The 27,319-nt window shown below is 52.0% G+C and overlaps 1 protein-coding gene across 1 annotated transcript in view; it reads right to left on the bottom strand.

Annotated features, from left to right (window-relative positions):
* The window catches only part of GSG1L (GSG1 like), a 163,516-nt gene extending 139,573 nt beyond the window's left edge, over window positions 1–23,943 (bottom strand). The window contains exon 1 of the mRNA XM_049787815.1: window positions 23,594–23,943. Within this exon, the coding sequence (XP_049643772.1) occupies window positions 23,594–23,927 (334 nt within the window). The 5' untranslated portion in view covers window positions 23,928–23,943. The remainder of the gene's footprint in view (window positions 1–23,593) is intronic.
* Window positions 23,944–27,319: the final 3,376 nt, after the last annotated feature.

Here is a 27,319-nt window from a genome sequence, read left to right as displayed (position 1 = left end):
ACCAATTTCCAAAGGGCCTCTCTGAGGAAAGTGTGTGCCACAGCTCCTGTGCCCTGATGGGACGGGAGAGGGGTCCTGAGACTTTGTTGCTTTGACAGGAAAAACAACCCTACTGGAAAAGAAAATAACCTGGAAAGACAGAAAATCAGGATGCAGAGTGAAAAGGCCACTGGAACATGCAGCACAAGCTCAGAACAAACTCTATGGGGACCATGTCTCCGGGCACCCAAGAGACACTGCCGAGGAAGAACACACCAGCTCTTGACTGGAAGGTTCTTTCCTCTCCAGTGAGCAGGCCTGAGGGTCAGGGAGAAGCGGCTAGAGAGGCAGGCATGAGCAGGGCAGCCAACCAGAAAGGCTCTTTTTTCCCTTCTGTCAGGCTTCAAGTCCTTCTAGATAAGGCTCCTAAGACAGGTAGGAGCACCCCAGAATCCTGATAGCAGCAGCCCCCAGTGTTCTTCAGATTACAGTGGTGAGGGAGGGTGGCCGGGGGAGTCCAAAGAATTACAAAGTGGAGAATCACTTTGCAGAGCCAGGCAGATGGACATTCACTCATGGTGAGCAGCAGGCTGCCTGGCTGGCCCAGAGCAGGCGCTCTGTCTATTCCCCCACCTCTGCCCACCCCCCCCCCAGTTCTAACCTGCTGTGGGGATCAGCCATCAGGCAGGGAGGCAGAGTACAGAACTGCCTCCCCACCCAATAACAGAATTAATGGTGTGGGCAAGCATCTGTCCTGCCGCTCACCCCACGGCCTGTCCGCCAGCACCTCCTGTTGCTTTGTCCTTAGATGCCCTCAACCCTAAATCCCTCTTCCCCCTCCAGCTGCCCTTTAAATGTCCTCATCTGGCCACCTACAATATCCTTTTCTCCCTCAGAATGCCCTTATTAGGGGGGACCCGCCAAGTTGGTATAGGAACCTGGGGGATCCTCCTGGTGGTGCTCAGCCACCCAGAATCGGGTTCAATGGATGGGTTGGAGGTGGTGGTGTGGCCTGGCCTACAGTGCTGGGACTACCAGACATACCAACATGCTCAGGGGGCTCCAGGATACCCTGAGCTGCTGGGAGAAGGGGCACAGCATAAGCAATGTCACAGATGGGACTGGAGTCAGGCACGTGCACTCTGGCCTGACCCCCTACTCTCCCACTGGCCCCAGATGCTCTGGTTAAAGGAAATCCCATCAGGGCCATTCCCAATAAAGTATATTTTTAAAAAATGTATTTGAGAAAAATCCAAGGAGTCACACCCAATGTGCTTGGTTCACTCTTTCATCTGTGCTCAGGGTCACCTCTAAGGCGCTGGAGATTAAACTTGGGTCAGCTGCTTGTAGGGCAAGTGCGTTAATGTCTGGACCATCTCTCAGGCCCAGTGTGATACCAAATGTGATACCACACCCAGGAAGGCTCTGTGTGGTCATGGGTTTTCCAAAGGGCCTTGGATTACTTCAAACCTGTGAGTCCTCACCCCCACCAGAGCCGTTGCTCTTGTAGCCTCTGCCCCACCCCCTTTCCTGCCATTGTTCCCTCCCTCTAGGTTTCCACCCAGATAGTATCTCCCAGAGCACACCCCAACACACACATATGCCCATGTGAAGGAGCCGGCACCTCACACCACAGGCAGAACAGTGGGCAGATGTGACACCTTCGCAAACACATGGCCTGTGGGGATTGGGAGAGGGCCCAGGGCTGATGCAGGGAGACCCTTAATGCTGTCTAAGCCTGTGGACTCAGAAACCAGATGCTTCCGACAGTTTAGCCAAATCAAAGGGAAGAGGAAAAGAACTGTGGGGGGAAAAAAAAGGAAGAGAATGAGGGATGGGGGAAATGGGGGAAAGAAATGAAATACTTCTATAAACCAAGATGTTCTATTCCCAGAAAATTATCCTGTAGGTTAAATTCTAAGAAAACAAACTCTGCAGGGAAGGACAGCCTTGGGGGTGGCTGGAAGGGGCGAACACAGGATGGGCCGGAGAGATAGCACAGCTGTGTTTGCCTTGCAAGCAGCCAATCCGGGACCTAAGGTGGTTGGATCTGGGACCTAAGGTGGTTGGTTCGAATCCCGGTGTCCCATATGGTCCTCTGTGCCTGCCAGGAGCTATTTCTGAGCAGATAAGCCAGGAGTAACCCCTGTGGCCAAAAAGCCAAAAAAAAAAACAAAAAAAAAAAAAAAACAAAAAAAAAAAAAGAGGAACACAGGAGGCAGGAGGTACCCTGACCAGGACAAGGCTCCTCCATGGCATCAGCCCATGAAAAGCTTTCAAATCAGGCTAGTGTGTAGAGTAGACACTTGGGCAGGACACAGCTTACAGGATCCTCAGAGCTATGGGTCATGGGACACCTCCAAGCCTTCTTGGCATGGCTCTGGGATATGTGACTCTCCTGGCAATTGTGCTCAGTGACCCCCACACCCCTATTATGACAACCCAGCATGTCCCAGACATGGTCTTTGGGGCCATGTCTTTGGGGCCAGACATGGTCAGAGTTGCTCACCATCAAGCACCCCTTTACTAGGCAAATGACTTCTCTGCCCATCCATTTCACCAACTGCACCAGGAGTGACTCAGACGCTCTGATCTGCCCCCCACCCCATGGGCACATTGATCACAGCCAAACACGGGGGGAGGGTCACATAGATGGTGTTTGGGGCTGACTTCTGGCTTAGAGACCATTCCTGACAATCTCAGGGGACCATATGGGGTTTCAGGGATCAAACTCAAGTCAGATACATGTAAGACCATGTCTTCTCTTCCCAGTCGTATTTTGAAGAAAAGTGTCTCTGAAATGGCACTTTGCAAGGTCTTCTACATGAAAATAAAGTTGGAGCAGCTCCTCTCAGAGATGGAGCACAAAGCCGATGACAATCCCTCATGTGCCCAAGTGTTCTTCTTCACAAGAGGCCTTCAGGGGCCCTTTTGCACCCTGAAATAGTAGAAGGTACTTCCACCCTCAACAGGAAAGCAGTCTCTGTCTCCACACAAGGCATAGTGCTCTGAAAGTGGCTCAGTAATAAATTGTCTTCATGCCTTAGCCGAGCTTTGCCCAAGACTGGAAATGTCAGCTCCGGAATTAGAGTTCCTGCTGCAGATGGGGACCCACACCCCTCCCTAAGGAAGGGTGACCCCAACTCAGGGACTATGCCCTACCCCTTCCCACTCTGCACATCTCAGAAAAATTGTCCATTAGGGCAGGGCAACTGGGTCAGTAGCCAGGTCCTCGGGCCCAGAAACCGAACCTTGAGTGGGCTCCGCATTCAGAATTAGCCGAGAGTGAGGCTGGAGTGGGTGGCTTCAAAAAAAAATAATAATAATAATCCCAGCTTGGAAAGTTGTTCTCTCTCCAGGCCCCTCCTCTGCCTCCCCCAGTCACCTGCGAGTAACAAGGCTGGCACAGAGCCTGCGCTGGGCAGCGCCAACACACCCAGAGCACTTTGCGGCCAACCAGGGTGGAGACACCAGGCTCATGCCCTGGCCACACATGCCAGTCTGCCAGGGTGAGTGAATACTGGCTGAGGGCAGAACAGGAGGCCCCACTCCCCTCTGGAGCACTTGCAATTCAGGGATCATGCCCTAAGACAGGGGTGAATCCCACATCAAAGCGGGCGGAAAGCACTGGCTTTCCCTATCAGATAAGGAATCATAGTTTCACTTCTCGCCAGCTCAAGAAGAAATAGGACCCCCCAACCCCACTGCTCCTGGTTGTGGGGATCTTCTCCGGGCCACGGCTGCACAGTGCGGGAGTGCACGGGCCCGCCAAGCAGGGAGAGTCTGTCTCCATGGTTACGCTGAACCTGCACAAAACATCCTCCTCAGATCCCTGTAGCCATGAGCACCCCACTCTCCTCCCAGCTACGCTGAACGCCTCCCCCCCCCCACACACCCCAGGCTGCCTTCTTTAAGGCGCCTGTTGGTAAAGCGGCCACTTTAGAGCAGCTGAATGTTTCCTCATTATCGACAGCGACTCCACAGCAGCCTAGACACAGCAATGCTGCCGCGCCTCCTGGATATGCCTCCAAAAACTATGATCAAGTTCCCCAATTATCCACTGATCCTCCCTAGGAGGATGTGGGGAACACAGGAAGCTGGGAGGGTGGCCCAGGGCCCCTGGCGGGAAACACCAGGTGGAAATGGAATGGGGAAAGGGAGAGCAGAGAAGCTGTCCAAGGTCTCACTCACAGACACACACAGACACTTTTAAAAGACATGAGAAAAACCTGGTCTCTTATCACTACCAGTTCCAATCAGCTCCCAAGGCTGTTGGGAGTAACTCAAGTAAGAGTCTAAGGTTTGTGGGGAGCACTGTGAGCAATCACGGGTGCAGCAGAAAATCCAGCAGCACAAAAGCAAGCCCAGAAAGACACCATCACCCACTGGGAGAGCTGGCAGGGCCACACACACACACACACACACACACACACACACACACACACACACACACACACACACACACACACACACACATCCTGGATCCCTGTGGGCTCTCCTGGGCTGAACTGCTAAAGGGGTGAAGTTCCTGAGCGTCCGACAGGACAGGACAGCCCCACACACTAGAGAAGGAACTTGTCTAGAACGGGGCCAGGCTGAGAAACCTCAGAGGAGTACCTGTGCTCACACGCGCACACACGTACATGCACATTTGTACACAGGCAAGGCCCTCACATGGGCACATGTGGCTGCAGGTGTTTCTATGCGTGTGCAGATTTTCACAATGCATGCGCAGGTTTGCATGCATGTACACAACATGCACCTGCATGTATATGTTTGAACATATGTGTGTGCGCAGGCACAGGTTTGCATACATGCTTATCCGGACTCTGTCTTCAGTTCTCAGTAGCTGAGAAGCAGCAGGAGTACCTGGACCTTAACATTTCCCAAACAAATCCCTCACTTACCCAGATCTGCTCTGCTCACTCTCCCTCAGAACACCCTACATGCTTCTCAGGGAGTCACCCTCTCCCTCCTTCTGTCCAGCTCAACCGGGCATGACGGTGCTTCCCACAAAGCATTTCCCAAATCACCAACCCCTCCACTCACCAGCCCCAATACCTCACATCCCTACACCCCACAACCTCCTACATCTACCACCCCTACACACCACCAGCCCCTATACTCCATTAACCCCTAAATTCCCTATATACACCATTCCCTATGCCCACCAGCTCTTACCACCCACTACCTCCTACAGCTCCTCTGCACATACAAACCCTCCATCCCTATCCTGCACACACACCAATCTCCACCCCCACTGCTCAGTCCACCTTCTTAGTGGACCCAGCACTTTCCTAACCTGACCAGCCACACCCTCTTTTCCATACCTGCTCTTTCCAGGGTGCTATATTGCTACTGCTTGGTCCCCCAAAGTACAGCACTAAGTCTGGTCATCAGGGAAGTGTTACCCCTTCCCCACACCAAACTAGCTCTGGGCCCATCAAACCCACTTCTCCTTTGTGTCTGCCCCATAATCTGGACTTCAGGCCTGTCCATTCACCTGCCACCTCACCATGTCCGCTTCCAAGAGAAATATTCCTAAGAGGAGACTTAGCAGGACTGAATCCTCATTAGCAAACCACACTCCTGCCAAAATCCAGTGCCTGGCATACGTTCCGTACAGATCTTTCCTGGTCCATGTGCCAGCACTGAGGGAACAGCTCAGGCCAGAGCACATATTCTGCACATGGGAAATCCTGGGCTCAGTCCCCAGAACCACATGGTCCCCTGAGCACTGCCAGGAGAGACCCCAAAGAACTACCAAGTGTGGCCCAGAAATAAGGATGAATATGTGAGTCCCTCAGTTGCAAGGTGAGATGCCTTCAGGCAGCACAAAGAGCCCCTGCAGCTGGGGGAACCTGGGAAGTGGCAAGGCCCAGCCCAGAACTAGAAGCTTCTCCACTGGGCTCAGCCTCCAAGGTTGCAGGCACCTCTGGGATCCCCAATCCCAGTAGGTGGGGCTGATGGCCACTATGCAAAGGCTCTTCCCATCTAGCCTCCTTCCCACCTGGGCACGGAAGGAAGATGAACACAGCCACTGCTGGACACTGGGGACCTTCACTCTCACTCTCCAGCCACATTTCTATCCACATTTTCATCCCCAATTTACGGAGGGGTAAGTGTTGCCCAGAATCCCCAGAATTGATGATGGAAAAATCTTTGGGACAGAGGACCAGGACTGCCCTTCACACCCTAGCTAGTGTGGCCATGGGGAGCACTGATGGGCAGGGTTGGCCTCTCCTGTGCAAACTTCCCCACAGGGCTGGGATGGAGAACTCCCACTCCCCCTCCTCCATCTCCCCCTCCTCAACCCACTTTAAAATCCTCCCCATCACCCCCTCTCCTTTACCCAAGCTGCCCTCTCTATCCTCTGCCCTCTCCTCCTCACCTGTCTACACTCCTCCATCCCCAAAACCCATTGCCCCTACCGTAGATCCCTTCCCTTTCCCCCTTCTTATCTCCTTTCCCCTGTCTCCCTCTCCCATTTCCTTACCCTAGCTTCCCCTTCCCTCCCTTCTCCCTCCCCTTCTCCTTTCCCCTCCATTTCTTCCCCTCCCTCATCTCTCCTCCCTATCCCCTATCCATCTCCCCTCCATCTTCACCTTACCAGTTTCCCCTCCCCATCCACCTCTGTTGCCAATCTCCCTTCTCCCTCCCCTTTACTCAGCACAGTCTCCCCCTGCAAATGTCAAGGAGATGGAGACAAACCGGGAGCATCTGGGCCTCCTGTCCAGGATCTCCACCAGCCCCTCCTGGCACAGCCCAGGAGAACAGCGTGTGTCCCCATAGTGGGTACGGAGATCCAGCATCCACCCTATGGCACAAGAGCCACTTATAAGGGAATCCCTGAACCCCATAGTTGAGCAGTAGGTCTGGGCTCCAGAGGATGATACAGTACCAGCTCTCAGGGCACTGATGAGCAGAAAGGCCGAGGGGCACATATGATCCTCACCACCATCCTGTCTGCTCTGACAGAGTCGTAAAATGTCAGTTATTCCTGAAAAGAACCCCAGGACTTCCTGGACAGTGACTTGGATATGCTAGAAGAAATTTAGCACAGAGGAGAATTAGGAACACTCCTGCCCTTCTTTTGGGGAGACCTTTCCATCCTCAGACAGGCAAAGTCACCACACAGAACCAAGAGGAGTGACACAGTCATAGCAGAGGGCAAGGTGTGGCCTGGAGACAGGCTTTGACAGAACACCCAGACCCACAGAGAGCTGCTGTCTGCACCTGGGGAGCCTCAGGCAATGGGCATGGGCCCCAAACTCCATCCAGGGGAGCCAGCCGAGGCTGTCAAAGCCATGCACACAAAACACAAAAGCAGAGGGAAAACCTCAACAGCCAGCTGGACCCCATAACACTGCCCAGGTTGGCCAGGGACACTGCGGTCCTGAGATGAAGCCAAAGAGAGACATTTATTTAACCAGCATCTGGGCATCATGATGAAGATCACAAGGTGGAGAGATACTTGATTTCTCTTGGCATCTCTGTTCCTCTCAGAAGCAGGACTGGTGAGAGGCCTAAGCCTCCTCAAGCTCAGTGGAGGCCCCACATTTCCCACATCAGTGCCCCAATAGGACCCAGCTAGACTCCAGGGCTAAAGAGCAAGGAGGGCCCCTTCCAGGTGAGGCCAAGGAAGTAGGAAGGAGCCAAAGATGGGCTCAGAGGACTGGGGTTCACACTTTTGAGCTGATTCAGGAGGCCTGAGCTCAATCACCAACTCCACAAGATCTCCTGAGCATCACTGGGAGAGACCTCCCCAACCACTGAGCCAGGTTTGACCCCAAAACAGAGAGTAGGAGAATTAAGGGCATAGAGGTTTTTTTTTGTTTTATTTGGTTGGGCTTTTTTGTTTGTTTGTTTTTTGTTCTGGACCACATCCAGGAGTGCTCAGGGATTACTCCTGGCTCTGTGCTCAGAAATTGTCCCTGACAGGCTCAGGGGGCCATATGGGTTGATCCCAGGTCGGCCACGTGCAAGGCAAACACCCTACCACTGTGCTATCTCTCTGGCCCCAGAAGGCATAGAGTTTTAACTTCAGACACTGAAGCTGTAGGTTAAACCTTCCAACTCGTGAAATATGGGAGAATGATACGAGGTTGGACTTCCAGCTCCAGTCTGTCATGTGAGTCACGTGAACACCACCGATGTGCCCTAATAATAATTCAAGACAAGCCGAAAAGCAGCAGCAGCTCTGCTGAGATGTCAAAGAGAAGGACAGTGATGGGACAAACTGCTTCTTCAACACTGAAGAATTCGAAGGACACAGAGAGTCACAGATCCAGAGAGAAACTCAGCACAGACACCTCCATGGAGGACAGAGCCTCTAGGGAGCCCCTAACTCAACTTAACCCCTAACTCACCTCTACTTAACCTCTAACTCAGAAAAAGGCAGATCCAAGAGGGGACTTGCAAATTTGTGAGTTTGACCTCCAGATGCCCCACCAGAAGTCCATAGGGGATGTTGGAGAACCAAACTAAGCCTCCTAAAGCAGACAGGGTGGGGAGCTGGAGCAAAGCATGGGTCCAAACAGCAGGGCTCCCCAGAGCTTCATCAAAACAACACTGACCCAGAAGCAAATGCCAGATTTAAACTCCCTCCAGCCATCTTGAGTAGCCCCAGTGCCTGGTCTGGAGACTGGCTAAAGAGAAATGAAGTTCAAGGATTCCCATATTACCCAGGGATACCCATGGGTTTGCCTAGTGTTTTATGATGTCTGTCTGGCAATGATTTAAACTGGTTGCTGCTGGCACACACAACCAGTGGCACACAGTTGGATGTGGCTTAATTAACACAAATTGCAGCTCCGTGTTAACATTTTTACCCTTTTCAGGCCACGTCTTCCTCTCTGATATCTGGTATGATTTTTGCTCCTCTCATCGTCAAACTAGAGCATTTCATTCATGGAATATATGAAGGCGAGTGTCTTAATTGGCCAGTGCCTGTGGAGATCAGCTTAGGAAGACTTGATGGCATTCAATTCTCAATTATTTCTACTTTTCCATTTGTGCCAGGCTCATTATTTGAAAGCACCACTTACTCAGATGGGATTGTTTTCTGGTCTCTGACCTCTAGGCCTATTATTTTCTCTCTTCCAACTTCACAGGTTCATACATACACCCAGAGAAAGCCATACAGAAGCCCAAGTTATAAGGTGATAGTGGGGTGAAAGTAGAATCCCTCATCCTGCCTCTGCAGCCCTGTCCCCCTCAACCACCCTGCTTCACTCACCCCTATCATGTGCCCTCTCTGGTCTTCCTCCTGGCCGGGCTCTGCCCCCCCCCCCCCGAAACCCCACACACACACTATTCCTCAGCCTTCCCAGGCTAGTGCTACAAATCCCAACAGATGCTCCTCATAGGTGCTCACACCCTACATGTGTGAGGGCATGCATGCACAATGAGTATACACAACACACTCACCATTAACATGCATGCATGTGTGGTTCATGTTCACACAAACTCACATATGAACATCCCAGGGCATGTGCATACCAGGCCCCACCATCCTCAGCAACACCACCCAGTGTCTAGCAAAAAGTCAAATTTTAGCATAGGATATGGAGCCCGAGGACAGCCGACACACACACTTTCATTCCCAGCCCTCAGAGCCATGCGAGATGTGACTCAAAACAGGGAAAGAAAACTAAAGAGCCTTGCAATTAGCAGTAAAGCCAGTTAATCATGGGATCAAGTGGCAATTATTGTGACAAAAAATGAGCATAAAAGCAGAACTCGAGAGCAGCTTGTCTCCTCATCCTGCCAGAGAAGACACAAAGATGTGAATCCTGCTTCCCGCTCCTTCTTAGAGACGCAGAAGTCCAAGCATTGAAGATGGAATTAACAGCAGCGTGTTTGCTTTCTGAAGCTTCAGGAAAGAAAAGCCTTATCTAGAGAGTAAAAGATAATAAAACAAAACAAATAACTAAGAGGAAAGAAATGAATGGAAAGCATTAAGGAAAAACAGAATGACGTATTGATGAGAAAAATGCGAGGCCCAGGAAGCCTCACCAGAAACCAAATACAGGCTGCCCCGTTGACTGTTCTTTCTGCATACACCTCAACAGGAAGTCGCAGCAAAGTTAATAAAATGACTAGCAAGAGAAATATCAAGGGGACCCAACAAAAGAAGGCTGGGATAGCAGTATTAAAGAGGAAAAATATAATTCAAAGCCAAAGGCATTCATGAGGGGAAAACAGTCATTTTATCTTGACAAGAAAAAAATCCACAATTCCACAATAAAAATATAACTGTCATGAATTTTCTTTTCGGTGATGAATAACATAGACTCAGGCTTTATAAAAACAAAAACTATCAGAGGCACAAGTTAAAATGGAGAGAATTCTATTGAAGCAAAAGACTTTGACCCGCCTCATTCAGCTTTCAGCATATCCAGGAAGTAAAGCGAAATAAATAGCAAGCCATCCTTGGATAAAATTCTCCATAAAGCTGTTTTTACCAAACATACAGAGACTCTCTCTGCTTTTCAAATAGGACGTTTACCAAAAGATTATAAAGTCAGACTACAAGAGCTAAATTATCTACCATTCAGTAAAACTATACATTAATAACCAAAACATGAGCAAATGAGACAAATGGGTTGATATTCTATCTACTAACTTGGGTCAGTGCAAAAACAAAACTGAAATTTTAGAAACTTTTAGAAACAAAATGATTATTTCAGAAACTTTGCAAATAATTTGAGGAAAAAAATAGCCCTGTGGTTTGAAATTCACAAGATGGGGCCAAAATGGTCCACGGAGGCAAACTCAGATCCTTAAAAAGTCTTGTGTTGTTTTTAATGGTGAAGTGGGGGCATTTTCCATTCAAATACCTAAGAATACTAACAAAACCATCTTCCAAAAGTAAACTAAGGGGCAAGAGTGATAGTACGGGAATAAAATGCTTGCCTTGCCTGTAGCCCACCCTCTTTGATCTCTAGTAACATGGGGTCCACCAAGCACTGCAGGGGAAGCCCCGGAGGTTTCTCAGCAACACCAGCTGCCCAGATAACCCTTGATACTTCAGCGCCTAAGTAGCCCTGCATCTTCAGCGTTTACCTTATCTTCTGGTAAGAATCACACCCCAGCACCCCTCCCAAAACATTGCTGGAAGGCTCCTCCTCCTCCTCCAAACCATAAGCCAGAAGAAATCAAGCACGAGATAGAATACTTAAACCAAAAGACTCAACAGACACGTCAGTTCTTTTAAATGGGGGGAATTTACTAAATGGGGGCAGCAAAGCAGCAGAACTAACCATCTGCACCAGGACTGGAATCAGGGAGGAGAGAAGGGCTGGGGCCTTGGATGTGATGCCCAGAGCAGCCTCAGAATTTGCTCTTTTTGGAAAAACAGTTTTTGGAAAAATGTGAAGCAATTTCATCAGAGACAAGACCACTCTCCTTCAGCAAGATAAATCAAAAGAAAGACAGAAAACACACAAACACACGAGATTAGGGATGAAAAAGGGAAACTAATCAAAAGGAGCCTTTTTTTATCTTAAAAAAATACTGTGCTGAATTTTATGCAAATAAGTTTGAAACACTCAACAAATAAATTACTTTGAGAAAACATAACTCACTGAAAAATTGATTCAAGAAATAACAATCTGGGGGCAGGGAAGATGGTACAGTGGTTCTTTGCATGAACCTGGGACTCAGCTCACAAGGCCCAAGTACTATCAGGGATAACTCTGTACTTCAGGACCTGAACAGTACCATATCACCAGCCTAGGGTGACTGAATACCACTATGAATGGCCCTGAGGCCCCCTCCCCACTGCTTGAGGGTCCTGCCAGAATAGAAGTTAAAGAGCCAAAGAGATAGTACAGTGTGTAGAACTCTTGCCTGGGTTGATCCCCTGAATCCAGTATGGTTCCCCCAAACCACCAAGAATGATCAATCCCTGAACACAGAGCCAGGAATAAGATCTGAGCACTGCCAGGTATGGTTTGAAAAATATTTGAAACACAGAAATAACTGATCACCAAGGTCTATTCTACCCATAATGCTGCTCTCTGCTCCCCACTCCTCAGAGCTCCCTTCTTGAGCCCTACAGGGCTCAGTGCAATGACCTGACAAAGATGAGGCCCTGACACCCTCACAAAATCCCCTTATGAGACTCTTGACCCTGTTTTAGAACATGACAACTGTGTAAAGTCACTTATCTGTTGTTTTTAAATTATTTGCTCACTCTCTTCACTAGAAGGTGAGATATTTCTGGTGCATAGCAGAGTGGGTGTTCCTCAAGGTGATGGGTGGGTGGGTGGATGGATGGTAGACAGATGGAAGAATAATGATGAATGAATGGATGGATGGTGGAAGGAATGAAAAGTGGATGGTGAATGGATGGGTAGGTGATTAGATGGAGAGTTGATGGATGGATTAATGGTGGATGGATAGGTGGATGGATAAGTGAATGACAGTGGATGGGTAATGGTTAAATAGGTGGTGAATGGATGGATAAATGATGGGTAGAAGAATGGGTGGTGAATGGTATGGATGGTGGGTAGATGGATGGGTGGATGGTGCATGATGAATGGATGGCTTGAAGATGGACAAATAGATAATCAATGAACGGACAGATAGTGATGGATGAGTGAATGATGAAAGGATGGGTGAATGGAAAAATAGATGCATGGAAGGATGTGTGGATGATGAATAGATGATAAAAGGATGAAGGGACCGGAGCGATAGCCCTGTGGTAGGGCATTTGCCTTGCACACGGCTGATCCAGGACAGATCTCAGTTCAATTTCTGGCTTCCCATATGGTCCCCCCCAAGCCAGAAGCAATTTCTGAGCACATAGCCAGGAGTAACCCCTGAGCATCAGTGGGTGAAAAAAAAAAGGGGGGGAGGATGGTTAGACAGTGGACAGATAAATGGATCGATGAATGACAACAGAGTGGATGGATGGATGGATGGATGGATGGATGGATGGATGGATGGATGGATGGATGGATGGATGGATAGATGGATGGATGGATGGATGGATGGATGGATGGATGGATGGATGGATGGATGGATGGACGAATGGATGGATGAGAAGAAGGATTTAGGAAAATCCTTCCACATCTTCTCTTATAACAATGAAGGATAACTCTTTCCAGATGAACATGATTCTGAAAGAGACCAAAGGGTCTCTCAATCCCACCCCACAGTACATGAAGAAAATGGAAATGACCAGGCCTATCAGCTCCCCAACCTGGATACCCAGTCGTTTCCCCACCTGGGTTCCAAGCACATTGGAACATTCTGACCTGAAGCTTATACAGCATAAGCCTAAGTCATCTCTGGTCATCTGTGCCCCCAAACGTCAGCTCTGTGGGTACATGCTACTAGAGTATCTCACAGAAGTAAATCAAAGTTAAATGCACACATATATACTCAGCCTCCTGCCTTTCTTGTTCTAGAACATGCACTTTGGAGCCTGGGAACTAGACAAAGGATAATCCAGGAGGGTGCGTGTAAATGTAGAAGGCTGGAGAGGAAGGAGGCTTCTCTTCTGAGTGACCTCATTGTCCACTTCCTATACCCAGGAAGCAGAACCTTTGAGTGGGGCCTTTGAAAATAACAATTAGGACCAACAGAGCCCAAGGCACAAGCTTCAGGGCACACACAACACAGTTCTACAGATCCATGAGGGAAGTCAAGGCAGTGTAGAATTGAACCCCAGGTCACCTTCCTCTGAGGGCACAGTTTGGGGGAGACCCTTTACCCAGAAAGACTGAGGATCTTGTCATAAAACAACCATGGCACAGGGATTATTTACAGACATTTCTGGTGTCAAGCCATGCCTGGGGTATTCAGAAGCCACCCCTGGTTCACAGTGCTGGGAGATCACTGGGGATCAGTCTGGGGCAATTGCATGGAACAGGACTCTGGCCCTTTGAGCCTCTTTCCCAGCACAGGTAGCACTTCTGAACCAAGGTGGGGCAGATGCTTGGTCCTTTTGGAGCCAGCAGTGAAAGACTGAAGGGAAGTCGCTGAACAAGGAAAGAAGGTGTGCAGGGGTGAGTAAAGTCTTCCCATTGGACTAGGACAGAGCTCACACAGGGGGCATTGTTAGATGGGGGTAGAGGCGTCAGGCTGAGAGCCCTGGGGTGGGGGACAGAGGAAGCAGAAGAGAGAGGTGGGGGGGACAGGAAGCAGAGGAGAGTCTCACAGCCACTGGGAGGATTCTTTTCCTGGGGACGAGGGTTAAGGTTAAGTTCCTGTAGGTAGCAGGGACAGGATGATAGCAGGGACATGCTGGGACATGGTCTAGAGTCACTGAAGCAGAGCATGGGCGACAAGAGAAGGATCAGCACCTCCGACCTACTTCTAGCAGGAGCCAGCAGGAGTGTGGGCACATATGTGCAAGCGCACATGTGATCATGAGCATGGGGTCATGCATGTGTGTATGTCCATGGGTGTCTTGCGAGTGTGTTATTGCATATGCGTATGTGCCTGTGTGTGCACACGTGGGTTGTGTGTGTCCATTTGCACGTGTGTATGTGTTGTGATGTGTGTACATAATAAAGGCACAGCTCTGTGTTGTGTGCATGTATAAGAATGTATACACGCATGAGTACACACTGTGCATATGTGACTCTATGCATGTAGAATGCATAGGTAATTGCATTGGATGAGTGCATATGTACCTTTGCGTGTTGTGAGTCTGTGAATGCGTATATGTGTGTTGTGGGAACATGTGTGCACAGATAATAGGTATGAGCATCTTGTGCGGGTATGTGTAAGAATGTGTGTGAGTGGTATGCATGAATGTGAGTGCCTTGTGTGTGTGCATGTGTGAGTGTATGCATTATGGATATGCCTACATGTCCATTTGAGTGCATATGGATATGGATGCATTTGTGTACATGTGTACAATGTGAATGTGTGTCTATTGTGCGTGTGCTGTGTGCACAGATTATAGACATGCGTGTGTGTGTGCGTGTATGTATGAATGTCCACATGTGTGCTGTTTCTCTCCCCTGTAAGTCACCTTTTCTCTAGTTCCTGGTGCACATCACGGTGTTAGTGTTTGTATCCCTTTCTCTCTGTTCCCCATCTCTCTCCTCCCCCCCACTCTCTCCTTCGAGGGAGACTTTCTGATAGACCCAGAGGAGCTGAGCTCCAGGGAGCCCCTTGAGCCCACACAGTAATGCTGTGCTCAGAAGGGGATGCTGGGCCAAGTTTTCCAGCTCATAGTGAAGGTGCAAGGCCACCCCACCACTGACCAACTCGTCCCCACCAGAGCAGCTTCCTCAGAACCAGGGGGCCTTCCCCAGCCTCCATTCATGCTTTCCTGAAGTGCCCCTGGGCATCTGGCCAAAACTTGGGGAATCCTAACCCCAGCTCTCCCTCCCTAAATCTGTGCTGCTGATTCTGCCTGTCACTTTGTCCCCAGGCCCACACCCCACCACCCACTGCAGAGTCACTGGAACATATCCAGGTAAGCATGCATGACTGAGCACCCCAAGTCCTCTCCTCAGGACCACATGTCCTGTCCCAGCTGCCACAGGGAGACACTGAGTGCAGTAGGTCAGAGGTGCTCCAGGAAAAGCCTACTGGGAAACACACCCCACTAAGCAAAGTACATTCAGAGAGTAGAGACCAAGGGAGTGGGCAGAGGTGGGATGGGTTCCAGGCTGAGACCCAAGAGGGATGTGCCCAAGTATGCCCTTAGCAGGGCAGATGACAAGGCAGAGCATAGTGAAGGAGAGGTCTCAGGGGAGAAGGGCTGGGAGCAGGGGTGTGACAGCAAGGGGCCCTGTAGATACCACTAAAGAGCCCCACAATCTAAGTGGCAGCACAACCTGCCACCATCTCCCCAGTGTACAAAATGATAGGCTTTAGGGCCCTCTGGGGAGCCTGTGGGACAGATTCCAGCTACACCCCAAAGCCTGCCAGTAGGAGGCCAAGGGCTTGCCTGAGGATCTGCATTTCAGCCTGCTCCCTAGAAAACTGGGGTAACCAAGTATGGGAAACCCCATTGGCCAAGGAAACTCAGCTTCCTGTGGGTCCCAGCAGCAGGTACCAGAAAGCCATTGGCCAATGACAATGTCATGGGCCCAGTGGACTCACCCCAACATCCCGGATTCACAACCCAGAAACCTAAGCACAGCTGCAGTGTCTGGGGAGAATGAGGGCTCCTGCTGTGTACAAGGGACATCCAAGGCTAGGGACAGGGACTCAGTCTGGAGAGACAACCTAAGGGGGAGCCAGTGCTGAGGGGTCCAATTCCTGACCGTGACTGGAGACTCACCACCTGGGTCAGCACGTGGCTTTTAGCCAAGGTCATGGCTGTAGATGCAATGTTATCAGAGGTTTTCATGGTTCCCACATGACCCACAGCTGAGATGATCAATCACTGTAGGGCTGGACCTTCACAAACATTGTTGAAGAGAACACAGTGGGTGTGAAGGCCCTGGGGCTGGTAGGGACTGGTGTGAGGGGCAGTATGGCAGGTCAGGAGGTCAGAGAGCTAAGGGGGAAAGTGGAAGCTTCAGGCCCTGCATAGTATATGTGGATCCAGTTGAGACTGAGCCAGCTGTTCCAGGATAGGGGGAGTTGGCAGAGGAGGGGGCCCCTGTGAACAGATCCTCCATCTGCTCCTGGAGAAAGACCACAGAAGTCTGGGTAATAGGAAGACCCTGGGGAGGGCGCAGGGCAGGCAAGTAGGACATGCCTGGTCTATACCGATGCTAAGTGAAGAGCTGCTGAGATCAGGGGATCCTGTGCTCCACAGCTGAGGACCCTGAGTGCTGGCTGCCCCTGAGTAGTGTGTCTGCAGGGGAATAGCGGGCACCTGCTATGCCCATCAAAGCCCACAACCTGGGGCTGGAGAGATAGCATGAAGGGAAGACATTTGCCTTGCATGCAGAAGGTCGGTGGTTCGAATCCCAGCATCCCATATGGTCCCCCGAGCCTACCAGGAGTAGAGCGTAGAGCCAGGAGTAACCCCTGAGCACTGCTGGGTGTGACCCCCCCCCCAAAAAAAAAACCACAATTTTCCCAGACCTGCCAGGGGTAGCTCAGGCTCCAGAGCTGGTTCCTCATCCAATGGCCCTGCAACAATGGTGGATCACACAGGTACCACCTGCCTGTGACACAGCTCTGAGCATCTACATCATGTGCTGAACCCACATGGTCACAAATAAACATGACTGACAAATCCTTATCGATGCAGCAGGGAAAATAGAGGAAACTCAAATACACCTAGGGGAGAAACTCAACAGACATCTCTAAATACAAAAGGTCCTAAGAGCTTACTGGGGACAAATCTAGAGAATTTAGAAGAAACTGATTGATTCTTAAAATCATACACCCAAGATCAAATCAGGAGGTAATAGAAAATCCTAACAGACCGATCACAAGAAAGAAAAGTGAAAATGTAATTTAAAATCTCCCCAAGAACAAATATCCAGGGCCAGATTCTTTCTACAACCCTTCAGAGAAGACTTACTGCCCATACTCCTCAAGCTCTTCCAAGATATTATAAAACTAGAGCACTTCCTAGTAGCTTCTTTGAAACCAACACCACACTAATAATAAAAGCAGACATGTAGCACTTTTTTCAAAAACTACAGTGGGTAGGCTAAGGGAAGACATGCTGGTAGAGAGTGTGGTGTTGGAATTTGTATGCATGAAACCCTAGATTAACTGTATTGTAAAACACAGTGACTAAAATTTAAAAAAAGAAAAGTATAGACCTATATTCCAAAGGAAATCTATGCAAAGATAGTCAACAGAATCCAAGCAAACCAAACCCAACAATAGATCAAAAGGATCATATCTACAATCAATTAGCAGCCATTCCAGGGATGCAAGGATGGTTCAATATATGCAAATTAATTAATGTAATGCACCATAGAAAGATGAAAATCACGTGTTGATACTAATCAACTGATGCAGTGAAAACTTTTTACAGAATTTAGCATCTGTTCATGATAGGGAAAAAAAAGCACTCAATAAAACAGGAGTAGAAAAAACATACTTCAAGACATGATGACCACTTACAATAAGACTACAGCCAACATCCCTGAAAGCCTTCCCTTGAGATGTCCACTGTCTCCACTATTATAGCTATTAAAGTGTTGGAAGTTCTCATCATAGCCACGAGGTAAGTAAAAGAAATCAAGGGCCAGAAATTTAGCAGTGGGGAGGGTGCTTGCCTTGTATGCCCCCGACCAGGGTTTAATCCTCAGCATCCCTGAGCATTGCCAAGAGTAATTCCTGAGTGTAAAGCCAGGAGTACCCCCTGAGAAAAGTAGGAAGGAAGGGAGGGAGAGAGGGAGGGAGGGAGGAAGGAAGGAAGGAAGGGAGGAAGGGAGGGAGGGAGGGAGGGAGGGAGGGGGAGAGGGAGAGAAAGAAAGAAAGAAAGAGAGAGAGAGAGAAAGAAAGAGAGAGAGAGAAAGAAAGAAAGAAAGAAAGAAAGAAAGAAAGAAAGAAAGAAAGAAAGAAAGAAAGAAAGAAAGAAAGAAAGAAAGAAAGAAAGAAAGAAAGAAAGAAAGAAAGAAAGAAAGAAAGAAAGAAAGAAAGAAAAGAAAGAAAGAAAGGCCCGGCGAGATAGTGGTGTTTGCCTTGCAAGCAGCTGATTCAGGACCTAAGGTGGTTGGTTTGAATCCCGGTGTCCCATATGGTCCCCCGTGCCTGCCAGGAGCTATTTCTGAGCAGACAGCCAGGAGTAACCCCTGAGCACCGCCCGGTGTGGCCCAAAAACAAAAAAAAAAAAAACAAGGAAGGAAGGAAGGAAGGAAGGAAGGAAGGAAGGAAGGAAGGAAGGAAGGAAGGAAGGAAGGAAGGAAGGAAGGAAGGAAGGAAGGAAGGAAGGAAGGAAGGAAGGAAGGAAGGAAGGAAGGAAGGAAGGAAGGAAGGAAGGAAGGAAGGAAGGAAGGAAGGAGAAATTAAGGGGATTCAAATAGGAAAAGAAACTAAATTCTCACTATTTGCAAATGACATGATAATATAACTAAAATAAAATTAAAGATTCTGCTAAAACACTCTGAGAAACAATAAACAAATCAGCGAAGTCCAGAGCTAAAAAAAATCAATAGGCAAAAATCTATGGCATGTTTCCTATATAAAAACAACAAACTGAAAGAGAAAGAGATCCCTCCCCCCAAGTTCCAGCCAGGAAACTAAAGGTCTTGAGAGTGTAAGTGCCAGCCCAAGGTCACCCTGCAGAATGATGACCTGGGGACTGCACCCCCAAGTTTGTTACCCCAAACCTGGTGCTCAGTGTTCACCAGGAGCTTTGCTGCCTCCATTGTGTCTAACCAAACCTGCACTTCACACAGAAGGAGAGAAAAGGACCTGGGGATAGGACCTGGTGACTGTTCCAGTCACCAGCAATTTCACTAGAGATAGGGCTAATGCCCAGAGCAGGACCCCGGAGCCTGGATGAATTGGGAAGGGAGTGTGCACAGACCAGCTGGGTTTCAAAACCTTCTATCTAACCACATTTCCCAACCTGCTGATGGTAGCTGCATGACCCTAGGAAAGTCACTTGATCTCTCTGAGCATGAATTTCCCCATCTGGAGAAGGAGCATTTCCTGCCACACAGAAAGGTCAAGAGAGGGCCCAGAGAGATAGCACAGCGGTGTTTGCCTTGCAAGCAGCTGATCCAGGACCAAAGGTGGTTGGTTCGAATCCCGGTGTCCCATATGGTCCCCCGTGCCTGCCAGGAGCTATTTCTGAGCAGACAGCCAGGAGTAACCCCTGAGCACCGCCGGGTGTGGCCCAAAAACAAAAACAAAAACAAAAACAAAAAAAAGAAAGAAAGAAAGGTCAAGAGAGAGCAGGAGGAAGAGATGCAAAGCTGAGGGCTGACAGGCCCAACCTGGGACCCTGGGGTTGAGGATAGGTGCTCCTGACTGGAAATGCCACTATCATGACACAAATCCCCCTACTAGTGACTTCCAACCACTGGTGAAGCACAGCCACGGATTTGAAGGGCAGAAGTACCTGCGTGAAGGAGAAGGGGCAGCAGGAAGGAGAAACTTGAAGCAGGGTCTTCCCCCATTCTTTCTAGGTTCCCACACTCTGAATGGCGGAAGGCAGGTAAGGCTGAATTTGGGCAAAAGAAAGAGCAAACAAGAAACCTGTGGCGGGAAGGGTCAACTTCGGGACATTGGTTTGGTTTGGAACCCATAACCAGCTGTGTTCAGAGGCTACCCAGCTCAGTGCTTGGGGGTCACTCCCAACATTGCTCGAGGGACCCTGGCACAAGTGCCAGGTATTTAACCTAGGTCCAAGGGATTCAGTTCCAAGCCAAGTGTTAGGAGAGACTCAGAACTCGCTCTGCAAAGCTCCCAAGGTCAGCTGGTGGGGTCTAGAATAGCCTTCTAGAAGGAAAGGAAGGACCAGGCAGCAACCCAAGGAGAGGACATGGCTCTGCCTCTAAGTGACAGAGCAGCACGGGGTGGGGGTGCAGACACACCTGAGGACACGGGTCACTCAGAGGAGCTGGGAGCACTCACCCAGTGGGTACCTCGGTTGCACCCTTATCCCCTGTACAGAGGCTCCAGCTAAGGAACCTTTCCAAATCAGCTGCCCAGGGGCTGGAGAGATAGCATAGAGGTAAGACATTTGCCTTGCATGCAGAAGGACAGTGGTTCGAATCCGGGCATCCCATATGGTCTCCTGAGCCTGCCAGGAGCAATTTCTAAGCATAGAGCCAGGAGTAACCCCTGAGTGCTGCTGGGTGGGACCCAAAAACAAAAACAAAAACAAAACAAACAAAAAAAAAAAAACAAAAACAAAAAAAAAAGAAAAGAAAAGAAAAAAAAATCTGCTGCCCAGAAAGGACCAGACAGAGCTGGTCTGGCACTAGGGAAGTTTCTGACCTCACTGAAAGACTGGGCATAGGGACACTCAAAGAGACACTCCCCCCAGGTCTCCCAGAATTGGAATCTCATCAGTCCCAAACTTTACGCACAATTCAGACCAGCATCAGCTGTGCTGCCCATCACATGATCACTGGCTTGTCCCCTCATCTGCCCAGTGCCTTTCCCACACCTGACCCAAAGGGTGATTGCACATCAAGGTGGGGGCCTTCCCTCAAGGAACAGGGCTGCTGAGAGGGCCTCTCTGAGGTCTGCAGCTACTGCCATGGGGCTGTCGACTTTCAACTTCTGTGGGGGGAAGTGCTTCTTGGATTCCCCAGCTGCCCCAGAGGTGAAAGGAGTTCTGGAGTTCCGGAAAGAAATTACCAGACACGTCCTGTGTTTCCCCCTTTCTCAGGAGAGGATGGGCTTGGTGACTGTTAGCTTATGCACGAAAGCAACTAGAACTTTCTTGATGATTCTGCAGACTGGAAGGGAAGCAGTCAGTCCTTGAGTTTTGGGGGAGTTTGAGCAAAAAAGCAGGATCTCGGTTAGGAGTTATTAAAGTGCTTTTTCATCTTCAAGCAAAACATAAAAATATTATCTCTACCCTCAAAAAAAGTTGTCATAGCAACAAAGTTTGAAGTACTCACTGACACCCTGCAGGATAGGTGGGTACGACTGAGGTGCCAAGGGGTGGGCTGGAGAGTATTACAGCTCAAACCTCCCAAATTCCTCACCCACACCGGCTGATAAATGTTTTCTAAGCTTTCAGTGAGGAAAATTGCGATTTTCCAGGAGTAGCGACCTCTAGCCAACAGTAATCCAGAGACAAGAGAAAACTGTTTGTTTGATTTATCCCACAGACTAACCGTCTATAGCTTTTTTGTTTTCTAAGGTGCTGAGGAGGACCAAACCCAAGCTCCCACACATGCAAGAGCCATGCTCTTCTGATCAACCACCGTCCTGGCCCAAACCAGCTACTTCTCCACCAACAGATCCGGGAGTCTTAAGCTAAGCTTCTTGCCCCAACTCACCCCATTCCCCAGCCCCTCCTGCATATTTCTTTTCCATCAGCATGTCCCCCTGATTTCTGTCCACCCCTAAGAAAGCAACCTGGGCCCAGCCAGCTCTGTGGGCCCCTGGTTCCTTGCCTGCTTAGTGGGTGTCCAAGACTGCCTGCAGGGAGCTGGCAAGGATCCAAAAGATGCAGCAAGTGAGAAGTTTCCCTGGAGCCTGGTGCATGTGAAGGACTCGCAGTGTCTGTTCTGGTCTAACTAGTCCCTGCGGAGCCCCAGACCAGCAGCAGGTAAGGATCAGCAAGAACAGGGCCGTGACCTTCAGGCCAGAGACACGCCAGTCTGGAGGCTCCACACAAGGGTGGCTGCAACCAGGAGAGGAAGGGATGGGACAGAAAGCCCTGGAGCAGGATTCTGAGGGTCCCTAGAGAGCTGGGGGGAGGGCACCAGGAAGACACCTGATGTCCCGGGACTCACCAGGCCCTCGTGGGAGGGGCATGGTTGGCAGAGCGGAGCCCAGGGAATTTTGCCAGAATTGTTTGAAATCAATATTTTCACAATCAAATGTCAGAACCCAGAGCACGTAGCGGTCTATGGGAGGGGGGACTCGTCAGGGTGGGTCCTGCATCCACCACTGTGACCAAGAACCAACACAGCACAGGGGTCACAGGAGAGTTTCCTGGAGCACCCCATGGGCCGATGGAACAGGTAGCACTCCCCCCCAAAAAAACGGGTTTGTCCCATCCTACAAATTCATGATAAAACCTCACTCTGACAGAAGCTGGGGACAAGCACAGAATGAGTTCCCCACAATCCTTCCTGGTGACATCCTATGGGACAAGAGACAGCTTGCTGGGGACCAAAAGTGGGCACAGCACATTGTGGGTTGTGCCAGGTGTGAGAAGGGAGATGAGGAAAGTGATGGCAGGGCAACCAGCCTGGGACAAAGGTCACCGAAGCTGCCTACGGGTGGGCCAGGCCAGTGCCAGAGCCCTGTCCCCTTCTCCCTTGGTCTTTACTCACATCCCCGCACATGCCAGCCCTGCACACGCGCCCAGCTCTCCCTCCACGTGCCCTGCACAGCCTGCCCAGAGCTTTGCCCCAGGAGGAGGAGGAGGAGGAACCCTGGGGCGCAGCGCGGTGTGCTGGGGGGCCTCCAGGTCAGATCTGAAAGCAGCGTGACCCGGAGGTCGCCAGCCCTGTGACATCTTCCCATGCTGGAGCACTGGTTTGAGCCCGGCGTGCCCCCTGCCAGCTTAGAGAAGGCGATACTCAGACACAGGACGGGGTGCGAACCGGGGACGCTTGCTTTGCTGCCTCCTGAAAAATAAAGTCACCCCACAGAGGATACCGGCGGAGCTACTCGGGGCTCGGCGGCTTCCAGCCTATTGTGGGCTCCCGTGCCTCCCCAACCCAGAAGGTCCAGGACACCAGGGGCTCCAGGCGACCACCCCCAGGGGTCCCCCCAACTCCAAACTCCTGGGCTTTGCTATCAATCCCCTTCCTTCCAGCTTTGAGACCGGGAGAATGGCGTGGGTGGGCGGCGGGGGTGCACCCCAACCCTAGTAAGGTTGGAAGCGGTGCACCGCGCGCCCCTCGAAAGACAGGGGAGGGGCGGCACGGGGGCAGGGGGGGATCGTGGAGCCGCCAAGAACGCGCGCCCGGCTCCCCACAGCCCGGGCCGGCACCGGAGAGACTCGCCCCTTCCCCAGCCGAGCCGGGGACCCCGCGCGTCCGTCCCTCCCCACTCCGAGCCCCACGCCGGGGCCGCCGCTCACCCGGGCCGCCGAGCTGCTCCTCGCACGAGTACCAGATGCCGGTGTGGAAGCGCCGGAGCTGGAAGCGGTCGTCGCCCGTCTCCCAGCTGTAGAGCGCGGCGCCCGGGGGGCCGCTCCCCGGGGCGGCGGCGGCGGGGGCGGCCGTGCCGTTGGCCGTGGCGTTGGCGCCCGAGTTGGGGCAGTTGGCGTGGCCGCCCTGGCCGCAGCCCGGCTTGGGCACCCGCTGCGTGCCCTGGCACCAGTGCGTGGTGAGGAAGGCGGTGGTGGCGAAGAGCAGCGCCAGCAGGTTCAGGGCCACGGCCAGGAGCGCTCGGCCGCGGCGGCTCGTCTTCATGCCGCCGCGCGCCCGCCCGCCCGCCCGCCCGCCCGGGAGCTCCGCGCGCGAAGTTGGCAGCCGGGAGCCCCGCGTCAGGGGCCGCTGCCCGCCGCACCCCGGGGCGCGGGCGCCTGCGATCGGCCGCAGCGCGGGCCCATGCCCCCCTGCCCGGCGGGGAGCGCGGGGCGCGCGGGGAGCGGGGAGCGGCGCGCCCGGAGCCCCGAGCGCGAGTGTGCGCCTCGGCCGGGAGAGCGCGGAGCTGCCGGCGCTGTGGGCAGCGGCCACGGCGCAGGGACGCGCGCCCCTCGCTGGGGAGACGCCTGCAGGCGGCCGGCGACACGGTGCCGGCGCGCGGGAGCCCTCCCTCGCGGGGAGAGGGAGAGGGAGAGGGGGAGAGGGAGCGCCCCTCGCCGGGCGAGGGAAACGAGACGACGGGCGCCCCGACAGGCCTCCCGCACCCACCCGCGCCACAGGGTGAGCGAGCAGCGGGGAGGATGCCCGACCCGGCGCTCTAGCAGAAGGGGAGCCGGAGGAGGCGGGGTGCAAAAGCTAACGGGAGGGGCCCTGCCCTCGAGGAAGGGGGAGCAAAGCAAAGCGTGGCCAAGCCCCCCAAGGAACAGTGTCAGCGGGACCCCACTGGAAGGGAGGAAGGAGGTCTGGGAAGGACACACACACACACACACACACACACACACACACACACACACACACACACACACACGTCTGAGCTGCAGGCTTTGTAGCCCTCCTCCAAGTTGAGGGGCTGTGGCACCCTTTGAGCTGTCTTGAAGTTGAGGAATGGCCAGGGAGCACCCACCCCGGGAATGGAGGCTGGTGGGGTCGTGCTTTGGCTGTAGGCAGGGTCACAACCATCAGCTCCCCCCGTCCCACGCAGGCAAGCTGGGCTGTGAGGGTTCCACTCTGAGGTCAGGTTTAGCTGGATAGCTGGGCCTGATCCTGCTTCCAGGTCTGTGACAAGGACGGGGATGATGCGCTCCCCGGAGCACCGGACTTTCTTTGGTCCTCCCGACGTGAAAGCCACGGTTGTTGACGCCTTACCAACAGCAGACGGCCATCCACGGCCTTGTCCAGCTCTCCTGTGCGGGCAACACCTGCCCACCTACTTCCCGCACAGTGGGCCTGTGCTTCCTGAACCCCTCACTCTGCGCAGTGCCTGATGCCAGGAGGCCCAGCATGAGCGGCAATTAATTGCATTTGATTGCAAGAGCTCATTTGAATTCTGCCAGCCTGGAGAGTGGCGGGTTGCGGGATTCAAGGTGAAAAGTGGCCTGAGCAGTCTCACCTGGTGGGCGAGTCCCACCCCCATCATTCTGCTGTGGGGGAGAGTCCCAGGCGCACATCCCTGGCAGACACCCCAGGAAGAACAGCCAGGGCCTCAGGACTTGATGAGGGACCTTCCAGACCCTAAGCAAAGCCTTCCCATCCTTCAGTGAAAGAGGTCCCTGAGCAAGAGTAGTGGCATGAGGTGGACGCTCGGAGACCAGCCTAGGACTCGATGGGACCCCAGCAAGTGAGGCTCAGACTTGAGAGGTTGGGGGGGGGGGCTGGTTGATCTGAGAGACAGTCAAACCCAGGGGCATAGCTCCAGGGGTCCTGGTTAGTCCTCAGCTTTGCAGCAACCAGAGCGGCCTATAACCATCTTTAGCAAGTAATTAGATGTAAAACAGATGCAAACTGACAAGGTGGGTCTGCTTGTGGAAGGTGAGGAGATGATTGTGGAGGGCTGCAGGACGGAGTAGAATACCCCTTGGCCCTGGGACCGAAGGACAGGACTGGCATGCCAGAAAGAGTCCAGGTTCCCACTGGCCAATTTAAGGCTGTGGGGAAGGGTTGGATTGGGGCCAGTGGAGCCCCATCCCAACACCACTCTAGCCCTAAAATGAACTCAGACTCAAATGGTAGCTTGTTTGTTTGTTTGTTTGTGGACTATACCTAGTGATGCTCAGGGCTTACTCCTGGCAGTGCTTAGGGGGCCCATAGGGGGTGCTGTGGATCAAACCCAAGTCAGCAGTTTTCAAAGCAAGTGCCCTCCCCACTGTGCTCTCACTGCAGCCCCTCACTAGATATTTTTATCTACCAGTCGTGACTGGTCGGAATTGCCTCGGGAGCAGACGGATGCAAGGACAGGCAAGCATGGCCCTTGTTCAGACCCCTGCAGAGAGACATGGAGGGCATGGGCCAAGGGGAGGGCGGCTCTGTCTGTCTGGAGTCTCTGAGAGGTAGAGGGAGGCTGAGGGTCCCCAAAGCAGCTAGACAAGCCCCTCCATGAGGAGAGCTGGAGTGGGAGGCTCAGGAATGAGGAATGAGGAGCCTGAGTGGGCTTTGGATACTGGTTACGTCTGAAGTGAGACAGTTCCCTTGCAGAAAGGCCCCCAGTCAAGGGCACAGTCTTGTGTGCAGAGCAAACTTTGAGGGTCCAGCCCCAGGTGTGGTCACAGAGGAGGGGCAGGGGGGCTGGAGCTTGTTTCCTCTGTTCCCAGTGCCCCTGGCAAGGCTTCCTGTGCCCAGCTCTATCCCTGCCCCTGCTGGAGACATCACCCAACTCATCTGCTCCACATTCTCCCGCTGCCTGCTCCTGGCTACATCTGGACACCTCGGACCCACGGCTGGGCCATCTATGCCTGCATCTGCAGGCCCATAGCATCCCCGACCCTGCTTGTCACCTTGTGTGTCCTTCAAGTGCTGCTTAAATATTCTCCACCACATGAGCCCTGCTGCCCCGTCTGGAATGTCTGTGTTCACACCTGTCACCCCCACAGGCCTGGAGCCTCTGGTCACCCCTGAGAGCCTGTGGCCTGGTTCACCACAGACGGGCCCCTGTTACATTTTCATGAGTTGCTGACAATCAAGAGTGATGAAGCGGGGCCGGGCGGTGGTGCTAAAGGTAAGGTGCCTGCCTTGCCTGCGCTAGCCTTGGACGGACCGCGGTTCGATCCCCCGGCGTCCCATATGGTCCCCCAAGCCAGGAGCGACTTCTGAGCACATAGCCAGGAGTAACCCCTGAGCGTCACCGGATGTGGCCCAAAAACCCAAAAAAAAAAAAAAAAAAAAAGTGATGAAGCGGGGCCAGAGAGATAGCATGGAGGTAAGGTGTTTGCCTTTCATGCAGGAGGTCATCAGTTCAAATCCCAGCATCCCTTATGGTCCCCCGTGCCTGCCAGGAGCAATTTCTGAGCCTGGAGCCAGGAATAACCCCTGAGCACTGCCGGGTGTGACCCAAAAACCACAAAAATAAATAAATAAATAAATAAAGAGTGATGAAGCTTCACACAAAGTCTAAAGCTCCAGCTGTGGGGGCATCAGTGACCTGCCAGCCTTGGGCCTTTTTGCGAAGGTATAAGAAGCAACACTGTTCTGGACCCTTCCATCATCAGGGGTTCCTGCCAGTG

This window comes from Suncus etruscus, chromosome 15 (genome assembly GCF_024139225.1).
Source record: "Suncus etruscus isolate mSunEtr1 chromosome 15, mSunEtr1.pri.cur, whole genome shotgun sequence".
Classification (NCBI taxonomy): domain Eukaryota; kingdom Metazoa; phylum Chordata; class Mammalia; order Eulipotyphla; family Soricidae; genus Suncus; species Suncus etruscus.
The sequence above is the reverse complement of the archived record's forward strand: the minus strand, read 5'-3'. Positions and strand labels throughout refer to the sequence as shown.